Source organism: Malaya genurostris, chromosome 2 (genome assembly GCF_030247185.1).
Source record: "Malaya genurostris strain Urasoe2022 chromosome 2, Malgen_1.1, whole genome shotgun sequence".
Classification (NCBI taxonomy): Eukaryota; Metazoa; Arthropoda; class Insecta; order Diptera; family Culicidae; genus Malaya; species Malaya genurostris.
The window spans coordinates 195,282,673-195,295,277 of NC_080571.1; the positions used below are offsets into that span (position 1 = coordinate 195,282,673).

General features: G+C 34.4%; 1 protein-coding gene across 7 annotated transcripts in view; it reads left to right on the forward strand.

Annotated features, from left to right (window-relative positions):
- Positions 1 to 10,414, forward strand: part of LOC131433138 (short neuropeptide F) — a 91,760-nt gene extending 81,346 nt beyond the window's left edge. For all 7 annotated transcript variants that reach the window (XM_058599980.1, XM_058599973.1, XM_058599979.1 and 4 more), the window contains one exon: positions 9,641 to 10,414. In XM_058599980.1, the coding sequence (XP_058455963.1) occupies positions 9,641 to 9,682 (42 nt within the window). In that variant the 3' untranslated portion in view covers positions 9,683 to 10,414. The remainder of the gene's footprint in view (positions 1 to 9,640) is intronic.
- The last annotated feature ends 2,191 nt before the right edge of the window (positions 10,415 to 12,605 follow it).

Here is a 12,605-nt window from a genome sequence, read left to right on the forward strand (position 1 = left end):
TTCCATCCACTGCTTTGGTAAAATCTCGTCTTCCCAGATCTTGGTAATAATGTAGTGCGGCGCTCTCACCAGTGCATCATCATTGTATTTTGATAGCTCGCATGGTTGTTGATCAATGGCAGCAACCTTATTAATTTTTAGCCGGCCTTTCTCCGCTATGCCAAGTTGTACTGCCGTTGGCAGTGATGCTTTAATATGTACATTGGACACATACTACATAAAATGTATATTGCGAAAGGCATTACATATTTTCATAATACAACTAATACAATTCAGAAAATTCCCAGTTACATAACACATGGATCAATAAGTCCCGAGACTAAAGCAGAGATGGCGCTCGTAGTGAACCAGTAACCACGTCTTTCTAGAGTACTAACCTTTGCTTGAAACGGGTTTAAAATTTTAAGTCGATCCGACCAGAAACCAGCTGAGTTATCGAGGTTGGAGTAAAGTCGTTTTGTAGTTTGTTTAAAAAATGGAAAAACCCGAGTTTCGTGTTTTGATAAAACATTGTTTTTTAATGGGTAAAAACATCGTGCAAGCGAAACAATGGATTGAAAAATGTTATCCGGACTCTTGTCCATCAAAAGCAACGATTTGTCGGTGGTTCGCCAAGTTTAAACGTGGTCGTACCGACACAAATGACGCGGAACGCTCGGGTAGACCTGTGGAAGCCGTTACACCGGAAAATGTGAGTGAAGTAATAAAAATTATAATGAAAGATCGTAAAGTGAAGCTCCGTGAGATTGCTGAGATGACACAGATATCATATGGAAGTGTACTTATTATCCTTCATGAAAAATTGAGCATGAAAATGGTTTTTTCCAAGTGGGTTTCGCGATTGAGACAATGCACCCTGCCACAAGTCGATGAAAATAATGGCGAAATTGAACGAATTGGGCTTTGATCTGCTTCCCCACACCCCATACTCGCCAGATTTAGCCCACAGTGACTACTGGCTCTTTGCTGATCGTAAAAAAATGCTCCAGGGAAAAAGATTTGGGTCATCGCTGAAACTGAAACTTATTTTGAAGCGAAAGATAATTTTTTTTATAAACATGGTATTGAAAAATTGGAAAAACGTTGGAATCATTGTAACACTCTGAAAGGTGATTATTTTGATGAATAAAAAAAAATGTTGTTGCCATTGTTAGTCTCGGGACTTATTGATCCATGTGTTATGCGCACATCATGAAGCTCTGCTTAATCACAGGGTTGCGTTTCAACCTGTTAAATCCGTTCGATTTTACATGGTATTGATGTATAACAGAGATGTCATCTCCTCTGTGTGACGAAGAGCAAGTATAATTTCTCCCCTCGCACTGACAACTTTAACGAAAACTCTTCTCTTTCACACAAATACACCACTGTTATATGAAGTGTGCACGCATCATGAGAGCGAATGTTTATTCTCTTTCAACTCTAGCAGTATACGCCCAAACCTCCATTTACGTAAACTTTTTTTACGTTACCTTTTTTTACGTAACTCTTTTTACGAACAAAATCCCAAATAATGTATTTTTTTTTACGAACCTTACGAAAGGTTTTCGCATACAAGGAAAATCTTTTCCAGCTCATTTATATTCCAAGGAAATTACTACAATATGAGTTGTTTTTACAATATGGGTATTTTCGAATGGGGTTTGATGAATAGATGTTGGAAAACGATGTTTGAGGTGGCTATTCCAAAATGGCGACTTCCGGTTTATTGATATCCCTTAAAAAGCATTACAATATGGGTATTTTAGAAACGGGTTTAATGTATACATGTCGGAAAGCGATGTTTGAGGTGGTTCTGAATTCCAAGATGGCGATTTCCGGTATATTAGCTGTACTCAAAACCCCTTACAATATTCCTCAAACTCCCTACAATAACGGATTTGAAGAGTAGATGTTGGAAACGATGTTTGAGGTGGTTCTGAATTCTGCTTTAGTTCCTTATACGTAGAATTTCGCCTTATTTATGGCACTTGTTCAGCAGTTTCATACGTCTTGATAATATGATTTGACTGGTATTTTAGTATTTTGTTGGCTAAATCCGGCTATAATTTTGATCTGACGCAGATATTACACTACTGCTTCAAAAATGTTCTGAACCGCTCTGAAAATATGCATAATGTGAAGGTGTTCTAGCAGTTCGAATAGTATCGACACATATTTTAAGGGTTTTCAAGAAATATCAATAAACCATCTTGGAATTCAGAACCACCTCAAACATCGTTTTCCAACATGTACTCATAAAACCCGTTCCGAAAATACCCATATTGTAAAGGTTTTCAAGGAATATCAATAAACCGAAAGTCGCCATCTTGTAATTCAGAACCACCTCAAACATCGTTTTCCAACATGTACTCATCATCCCGCGGACCCACACGGACCGAAGGATGCGGCCAGCGCTAAATATTTACCAACGCCATCTGGAAGACTCGTGAGATATTGAATTCATCGACCACTGCCGATCGCCAGCTGAACGCTGGATTCTCGAGAAGCTAAGATCACATATTCTAATGATACTATTCTAGTTTTAAGTTAGTCGTTAATTAAGATTAGAAAATAACCTTGGCATCTTAGAGCTTAAGCAGTGTGCCTAAAAATATATTGTAATATTGAATAAAAAAAATGTACTCATCAAACCCGTTCCGAAATTGCCCATATTGTAAAGGTTTTCAAGGAATATCAATAAACCGAAAGTCGCCATCTTGGAATTCAGAACCACCTCAAACATCTTTCTTCAACATGTACTCATCAAACCCGTTCCGAAAATACCCATATTGTAAAGGTTTTCAAGAAATATCAATAAACCGGAAGTCGCCATTTTGGAATTCAGAACCACATCAAACTTCGTTTTTCAACATGTACTCATCAAACCCGTTCCGAAAATACTCATATTCTGATGGTTTGTAACGAATATCGATGAACCGGAAGTCGCCATCTAGGAAATTGATGCGACTTAGAACAACCTCTTCCTGCAAATACTATTAATTTTCGTTCCATAGTTATCCATTACATTATACATATCCAATAATATACATACATAGGGAAAACTTTTTTTACGTTGAAAATTCCAAATAACGTAAACTTTTTTTATGTTATAATTCGATTAACGAAGTCCCGATTATTACGTAAATGGAGGTTTGGATGCACCACACAAAATTGCTAGAGTAGAGCTCTGAAGTTCTCTGAGGTGGATGAAGATATTTTCTCCGAAGTGTGCACGCCGGTGAGGACTCTGGTGTACGGCTCGCATAAGAGAAGCGTGGGGCACGCATATTCAGCAAAAGCGCAATTTATCGTTAAAATTTAGTTTTTTTCTTTCTGCGAAAAAGATTGTCATAGTAAGGCCATCGTTACTTTCTATAAATTTAAAAATTAAATCACAGAAGCGTTCGTTCACTAGCACGCACCAGTGGTCATTAAGGTGTATTTAAGCGAGAGCGTGTTTCACTCGCGCCAGCTGCTTTAACCACAAACACACACTCAAATTCTGTCTATTCGACACTGAGAAGAAGTGCGCTTTCCTTTTTGTGTGATTTTCGCTTCTTGCATCCCCTGTGTAGACAAGAATCTTACACCAGCGTGTATCGCTCTGGTGAAATGCCATCACTGATGTATAACACGAACTACATAACAATATGATTAACATATTTCCGCAACAAAATCCATGATTTAATTATACATGCTCCTACATATTTGGCATAAGATTTGGAAGATACCTAGTAACCTTTGTTCTTTTGTACGGACCATGATATCTGTTTTTATTTTCATTTGGGTTATTTTCATTTGCTACGTTATTTACTGAGGACATATTTAATCATTTCAGCTGTTAATTACCAACGAAATATGGGCGGATATTCAAACATTTGCAAAGAATTAAATATCATGTAATCTGCGTAGGGTGGTACCGATACAAAGTGTAATCGTAATTTAAGGTCTGCTTTGCAATAGAGTCTTCATTTTATTTCTATTTGTGATTGTCAAAACGTGTCCGCTAACGGTTCTATTATTTTCATGAAATTTTAAAGGTCAAAGCAAGAACATAAACGAAAGTTCGGAATTCTAACACTGTTCACAAATTGCATTTCATACTGGTTCATTTAAGGTTCGCCAGAAAGAATGTAAGAACCATTACAGGGCATTGTGGTCCAACCTTTGATACAAAATCAACCAAAAAGTAGCAGCATTTATGTTCAACCAGACCTTGCAAATATGTAGCTATGTCTACAATTATGTTTCAACTGAAAAACGTTTCTTATGGATTAGCTACGCTGCAGCACAAAAACGTTTATTAGTTCGGTTAAATTGTTTTGGAACACATGAACGCCTACACAGTACACATGTGGTCTTCCTTAGGCAATTATCGCAGGCGTTAAATGTGCACCATAAGCTAGCCGTAAATTGACACAATCCGGATGAAGTAGGAGGATTACCCTTTTACTCGTTGTACAAACAATATTGTAGGTACGGGTGTTCACAACACACGCATCCATATGTGAGTGGAAATAAGTAGTGAAAAGCCAATCACTTGCAAGCGATGCTAGCTAAGTGGATGAAAATGCTTTCGGCGATGAAATCACATCCCATGTCGTTAGATAAAACGTATGCAAAATCAATATCCCTTCTATAAGATTCACTACTCTTGTTGTATGACAGTTCAATGATGGAATTCTGGCACAAAACTGCACCATAAGATGAGTTTGGATGTTATATACCATCATAGCTTGTATTTTACATACAATTCACCAATCAGCAAACTAAAATGGTTGTAGGGGAGTGTAGGAAATTTCGAACCATTAGTCACATCGATCGTTATCTGACATTGATCATTACGAAACATCTTCAATGTTTTATATACATCTTATTCGATCAGACGTATTTTGTGCTCTCTATGATAATCAAGTGACTGGAGTTTTCAAGTGTTTTTTGTGTTTTTGAAAATAAATTAGCTCTGCAACATTTTTGCTTGAAACCGAGCAGGTGCCATTTTGTGTATCAATATTATTTACACACACAAAATTTGAGTGGAATTGAGTTCTGAGTCGCATTGAAAGCCATCTTATAGAACATAGCATGTGTGAAATCTCTATTAGCTTACTTCCCAAAAAGATGGAAAAACGCTAAAGTAATTCCTATCCTGAAACCTGATCAATATCCAGCAGAAACATCAAGTTATCGACCAATTAGCTTACTTTCTTCTATCAGTAAACTTTTTGAAAAAATTATCTTGTTGAGAATCATGTCTCATATAAATGAGAATTCAATTTTTTTTATCAGAGCAGTTTGGATTTCGTCATGAACATTCAACTACTCATCAACTTGTCAGAGTAACGAACATGATAAAAGCAAATAAATCTTCTGGGTTATCCACTGGAGTTGCTCTTCTAGACATAGAAAAAGCATTCGACAGTGTTTGGCACAAAGGTTTAATAGCAAAAATGTCTGATTTCCAGTTTCCTATTTATTTGATCAAAATGATTCAGAATTATTTAACTGATCGTAGTCTTCAGGTTAGCTATCAGAATTGTAAATATGAATTGCTACCCGTACGAGCAGGTGTTCCGCAGGGTTCGAGCTTAGCTCCAATCTTGTATAATATTTTTACTTCTGATCTTCCAAATCTACCCGTTGGTTGTCAGAAATCGCTATTCTGTGACGACACAAGTCTGTTAGCCACAGGTAGAAATCTAAGAGTGATCTGCAGTCGCCTACAAAGAAGTTTAAATATTTTCAGTGATTATCTGTCAAAATGGAAAATCAAACCAAATGCAGCAAAAACGCAATTAATTATCTTTCCTCATAAGCCAAGAGCTTTTTTTCTTAAACCAAGCAATATATTAATCACATTCTCAAATTGAATGGCTTGGAATTGACATGGTCTGATCAAGCTAAATACTTAGGTTTAACGTATGACAAAAAACTCACTTTCAAGGATCACATTGAAGGAATCTAGGCAAAGTGTAATAAATATATTAAATGTAAATATCCTCTTATCAACAAAAATTCTAAGCTCTGTCTAAAAAAAAATTGTTAATTTATAAACAAATTTTCTGACCAGCCATGTTTTATGCAGTACCAATTTGGTCAAGTTGTTGCTCCACCAAGAAGAAAACGCTTCAAAGGACTCAGAATAAAATTCAGAAAATGATTTTGAAGCGTCCTCCCTGGTTTAGTACAAATGAGTTACACAGACTCACAAATATAGAACCATTAGATGTAATGTCACATAATATTATAAGCAAATTCCGACAAAAATCGATGCAATCTTCAATTGAATCGATTCGCTCTCTGTATTAGTTAGTAAGTTAGTATATAAGTTCCTTTTCCCCATTACACAATACAAGTAGGTTTAGAATTTTCCCTACACAAAAATCTCAGAATTGCGGAAGCAAATAATGTCCTCATGGTAATAACCAAATCATATATATAATAGGGCTGAAAAGTCACCACTTGTGGCTGAACACCCAATTTAATTCTTAATAATTTAATTTTAACTCATATTCCAATAAATAATTATTTTAAAAAAAATGTGTGAAATCTCAAATGCTTTTAGTGAAGAACACTGAACCACTAAGTATTTGTTATTTGCAAAGCAGATTATGCATTTTATGCTCCTGAATGTTTGTTCATGCAAATGAATTATCGAAAAAATACAGTAGTTACGGGTGGTTTTCAAAATGGATTATTTTTTTTTAATTCTGCCTCACATTGCAAAACATGTTGAAACACTACAATAAAGTGAATAAGAAACCTCCAAAAACAGTTGTCAACGGTTCTGTTCTATAATAATGCGATCCATAATTATATGGAGAAGCCTAATTCGGTTCGACCACTGCCATAAAAAAAGATGTTCGATATGTTGCAATCATTTTCTACAGTGGGTGCAAAACCGATAAGCTTTCGATTTTATTTTTCGTTGAAATGATAAATTGTCAGTCATATTGAGACGTCGTAAATGAACATTTTACATCAATATTTGTTAATTTTTTATTAATGTTTGCTCGGAATTCTCCCCAATTAAGTTTTGATTCGGAATTCTCCACGATTGATACGGATGACAAATGTTTTTTATAACTCTCTTAACTTTGCAATAAATTAAAATTTAAAAAATTTGCATCTACTTAAACGTTACATTTTGCTTCTAGTTTAACCAAAGTTTTGAAAAATTACGATTACGAGTCAATTATTAGAATCAAAATGTGTTTCGAAATACCCCACTCTGCCCTACCAATATTACTGATGAATGTGATAACAGAAGCCGAAATCATCTGGCCGAGTTTGCAAAGTTTGAAAAATCCAACTGCGACTTCTCGGATGCCATGATCATAATTGAAATTTTTGATTGGCCTGAGTGATATTTGTTTTTCACACAGAAATCCTCACATCTAAATCACATGTTCCCTATAAACTTCAATTACAATTCGATAGACCTTTTTTTTAAAGCAAAGAAATGAATTGACACTTCCAGCAAATTTGCCGCATTATTAACTGACATTTCTGATACAGGCACTCTCCCGGAGCTTTTGAAGTTATATTGGGAAAAATTTTTTCATTTTTACATTTAACATTCCAAATCTGACACCCAGCGATTACCGTCTTTTTATGAATTGCAAAACTTTTTTAGCAATTAGAAATCGCCATCAAGAGAAATAAGTTCCAATACTACTATGAAAGAGACAATATGAAGCTACCCAAGAAGTAATAGAACAAGACGATGCATATTTGAATTAAACTGGACAATCCAAAGCATGCAAATGTAAGAATGTCTTGGAACGGATTCCAAATGTAAGAATGTCTTGGAACGATTCGGCAAAATTATTTGTGGTTTATAAATTTGCACCTGTTGGTTTGATCGGTTGTCAACCAATTGATTTTTTCTGTTGATAGCTATGCCATGATACAACAAACAAAGGTGTAACACTGTATCTTAAAATCACATTTATTCTAACTTAATCGAATCTTTTTTTTTATTATAAAATATTTCAAATTGTTAAGCTTATTTTAGACTGTAGTTTTCATGTATCACATTTCCATTTTACCATCATATTACTGAATTTGGTATGTTGACACGTTACGGCGTTTAAAAGCTATGTAATTTAAAGATCGTCAGCTAAACAGATCCGTTAATTAAAATCAATGTAAAAATTTCTTACTGGATTTTGTTATTATTATACAGTGCTTTAAATTTCAGGCTTTTTCAGATCAAGCTAGCTCATTTCGGAAACACTATTGCTCAATACACTATATTGTCTCAGTTTTAGTATTCTCCACTGCACAGTGTTACCATATTCACTGATTTTTCTGTAAAACCACGTTTCTTTTCCTATTTCGCTACACAGATCACAGTTTTGATCAAAATTCACAGTTTCTACACATTTTGAGGAATATTTCATAGAAATGGCCAACTTTCAAAAATATCCTCACAGATTATCATAGACTATAATCGAGAATATGCAACACAGATTGAACACACATTTTTCAAGATGGAACACAAATTTAGATATGGCAACTCTGCCACCGTAAGCAATGTTTGACTATGTTGGATAAGAATGCGAGCAGGAACTGTTTCATTTTTTATAAGATACTTCAAATACTAATTTAAATTAGTTACAAAGATTACTCCTTCTCAATTTACTTTTTAAACTTTCAATGTGTCATAGCCTTTCTGAAACCGTACAGGACTTACTCTTTCCGATCTGTCATCTATTGAATATTAATATTTGAAGGTTGCCTAGTTATAGACAATAAAACAATCATAACCTTTTAATGACACCTTATATTAAAAATATTTTTACAAAACTTACACACAAATAAATTGATGTCTTCTTTTTCGAAGACACCTTACTTATAATTCGAAAAATTTATGGTACTCGACCAAAAGAAGAGTAATTTTTCAGCAATCATTTTTTAATTCAAATATATAAGTTAGACTCCAGCCAAAGCAACACGCAGAAAAATCTCGATTGTTTTAAACAACAAAATGATTAACTCCCAATCAAACTAAAAAAAGTTATTTCAAACCGAGATATCGAAAATTCAAACAAAATATGCTGTCTTTAAACTAGAATATAGTTGTTTCTAAAAATATTGGATGTTTAAAAACAAAACATTAGTTGCAGAAAAATAGAATGTCTCTATAACGTTTGCATCAATGAGTCAGCAGACAAAATTTAACAGCTCAACTCGGGTAGATGTAAAAAGCAAACAAACTGAGGAGAAATTGATAAATAAAACGAAGAAAGAACTCAAAACATGCCTACACGCATATTTTCGTCCGCCATGGTGACTGTTCCGGTTAACTACCGAAAGGCCATTTGCAAGGCCGTAGATTATTTTGCAAGTAAGCTTAGATAATTACCTTCCACGGGAGATTTATCAAAAGCAATTATCTGACTTAGCTTTTTTTATCATCATCCATTTTTCAATGCAAACGTTATCATCAAAATAATTCATTTTAATTACCCTAATTTTTTCAATAGTTTTCCCTGTGTGAATCGTGTATCAACATTTCACATAACCTTTCTCATCCAAAGAAACGCCATTTGATTACAAACATTTTTAAGAAAAGGCATTAACCACTAAGATATAATATTTGAAATTTTCGATATATTTACTTATGCCGATTCTGTATACTATTTTTTTGTAGCTGACAGATGAAACCGACACGACAAGCATGAACGAAAAGTAATAAGAGTTACCGGAAACCAGAAACCAGCTACTACAACTGATGTTTAATTTGCCTACCTACTTGAGTACAATTTAGATTGCGTTGGCCCCCAAAAATGTTTAATATTTACAAGTGATAATCGTGTTAGTCAAATTCAACTTAAAAATGCGTTTTCATCGAACAATCGCAGCACTGCGAACCTATGGAAGACTACAAGACACACTTGTTCGTAAATGTCGCGTCTTAAATTGAATTGTATCCTAGAACTAATGTTAACTTTGAACGGCAGCAATTAGGAATCAGACTAAGTGTGATGGTTACAATTTACATCAGAACATTAACAATAACAAAACTCCATTTCATATCCAAGAACTTCAAAGAACGATACAGTGTACTATCTCATGTAGATAAACATTCAGCAGTATCTTCAATTATTTGCCGATAAGGTAAAACGTTGAAGATTCAGCATAGCAAGGTCATAGTTTCCAACACAAGTCATTCAAATTATGCACAATTTTCAATTATCGCTAGAGTAACAGTATTTGTTCCAATTTTAATCGTAACATTGAAAGTAAAGATGAATTATCACCAATATAGAGAAGACAACCTGTGCTATACTATCATTGAAAAGAATGAACAGTTCCAAGAGTGCAAATAAAAATTTAGGAAAAGCGAAAATGAATTGTACTTTACAAGAAAAATGTACATGTGTATAAAACAGTAAATACAGTCAATACTAGTGGACATAAAAAATCTCTTGTGTTCATTCGATATTCTCCATACCACGAGTGCAATAATTTCGTGTCGTTAGCTTGATTGCACCTTTATTAGGAGTCATCGTTTATTGTTCTTTGTGTTAATTGCTTAACGAGAATATGCCGGATAGAAATCACAGTAGTGATTGTTGCTACTCACACGGATCTTTTTTATTGAACGCCAGAGTACAATTGGATATTCCCTCATCATGAGAGAACATATGTATATGTACTCAAATGCAACCAAGGTAAGTAATTATTATTATGTGTAACAGCTGTGAACGAATGACTACTCTCCGAGGGCTCATCGAAGGAACAAATGTCCTATGAAATTATAAACCTTGTACGACCCAATCGCCAGTGACTGTGAACGACCAATAAAATTCTATTCCCACGTTGAAATCCATTTCGGAATTGAAACAACAACCGCAGTTTTGTCTAACAACTACAATTCTATCGTTTCTTATGTTTTCACCGATGTAATTTTGTGACATATGTTATGTTACAGCATTTGAAAGCATGTTCGTTGTATCGTGTCTGGAGAAATAAATTGTAATACTTTGTATAACAACACTACGGCAAGAACGTTGCTTTATGTATTAGCAATAGTTTTCGAACGTTCGAACAATATACTATTATAAATAATTCGAAGCTACTCAGTACTTGTGACTGGATACATAAATCATAACTTTTTCGATTCTATTATATGCTATTACATTATTATATTATATTTTTCTTGCGGCTCCGAAATCATGCTGTTAATTATCAGTTCGACCCTTATTTAGTACAGTGTGTCTGGATCGAACTGCAAACCGTGAAAAATAACCATGCATCTAAAAAGTGTATTCAATTATTAAAAAAAACGTTACCCAATCATGATTTTTAGGAATATTGGAACATAAATTTTTTTGGCATCGAAATGTGAAACGATGAAATTAATAAATACAAATACTTTCGATTTTTTTTATATATTTAAGATCACACAATTTTCAATTTTGTAAAAAGTATGAAGTAGCAGAGAGTAGTGAAAACTACACATGGTACCGCATTATAGAAGTCACAACGAACGGTTCTTGTACGCGTGCTTGTACGAAAAAGTCAATTCGACTTGGTTCCATAATGTCACTCCTACTTTTTGACCATACTCGTAAACTCGACCTTCACGATGAGAAGATAAAATTAATTTCATTTCTTCAACGATTCAACGATCTAGTTCGTCTGATTAAAATTTATAACAGATTCTATCTAGAATATCAATCCGCCTATTCAATTCTGTCTAGAATATTCAATCCGCATTTTAATTTCATATCTTTAGCCTATCGTAGTCGTTACTGTCCAAAAAATATTAATAAAATCAATCGATACAGTAGTCATTAACACCAGGAAAATTGTGATCGCAAAGCAAGGAAAAGCTGTACCCAGTAAATGACACAAGGAAAGCAGTCATTTCCGGTTCCGGAGATATAATGGTAGAAGTGGCGTAACCAACCAAATAAACTTTTTGTTGCTACTCACACGGATAAATTTCTCTAAGATTAATAAAAAATTGGCTCGTTTGGAAGCTCTAATAGTAGCTTCATTGATCGGAAACTAGTTCGCTCAAGTGGCACGGTCTCCTAATTATTTGGAGATTTGTGCCAAGTATTGAAAATAGTTGAAAAAGTTACATGACCGACAAAACGTTTTTCTATCCTCATATTTTTTCCAGAAAGTGACCGATTTCCAAGTTCAAAAGTATTATTGCTGATAACTTTGGTTTTGGGAATGTTGTCGAATATACGATGTAAGCCCGAATTATTGTGAATGAATTTGTGTCAAAAATAACCCAAATTCAGATAAAAAATTTTCTGCATGAAGAAGAAGGTTTTGTCTCTAGCCTAGTTAGTGCTTTTTAAAGTTCATATCGTGCCTCTCTTGCTCAATATAAAATTTTTCATGCAGATCTGACTTCCGATTTCGAAGTTAGAGATTGGCTAGTTGAAAAAGTCAATTTTCAAATTCAATATTTTTTTTCACAGTTTATGATCATACAAACTCACATCGGATATATCGAATCCGGTTCCGGAAGTACCCGGTATAGTGGTCAAAAACCTTCGAAACGGAACTCATCCGCTTTTCTACGAGCTGATTCAACCGATTTTCTCTCACGTGGATTTAAATGAAAGGTTTTGCGGCTCTATACGAAATTA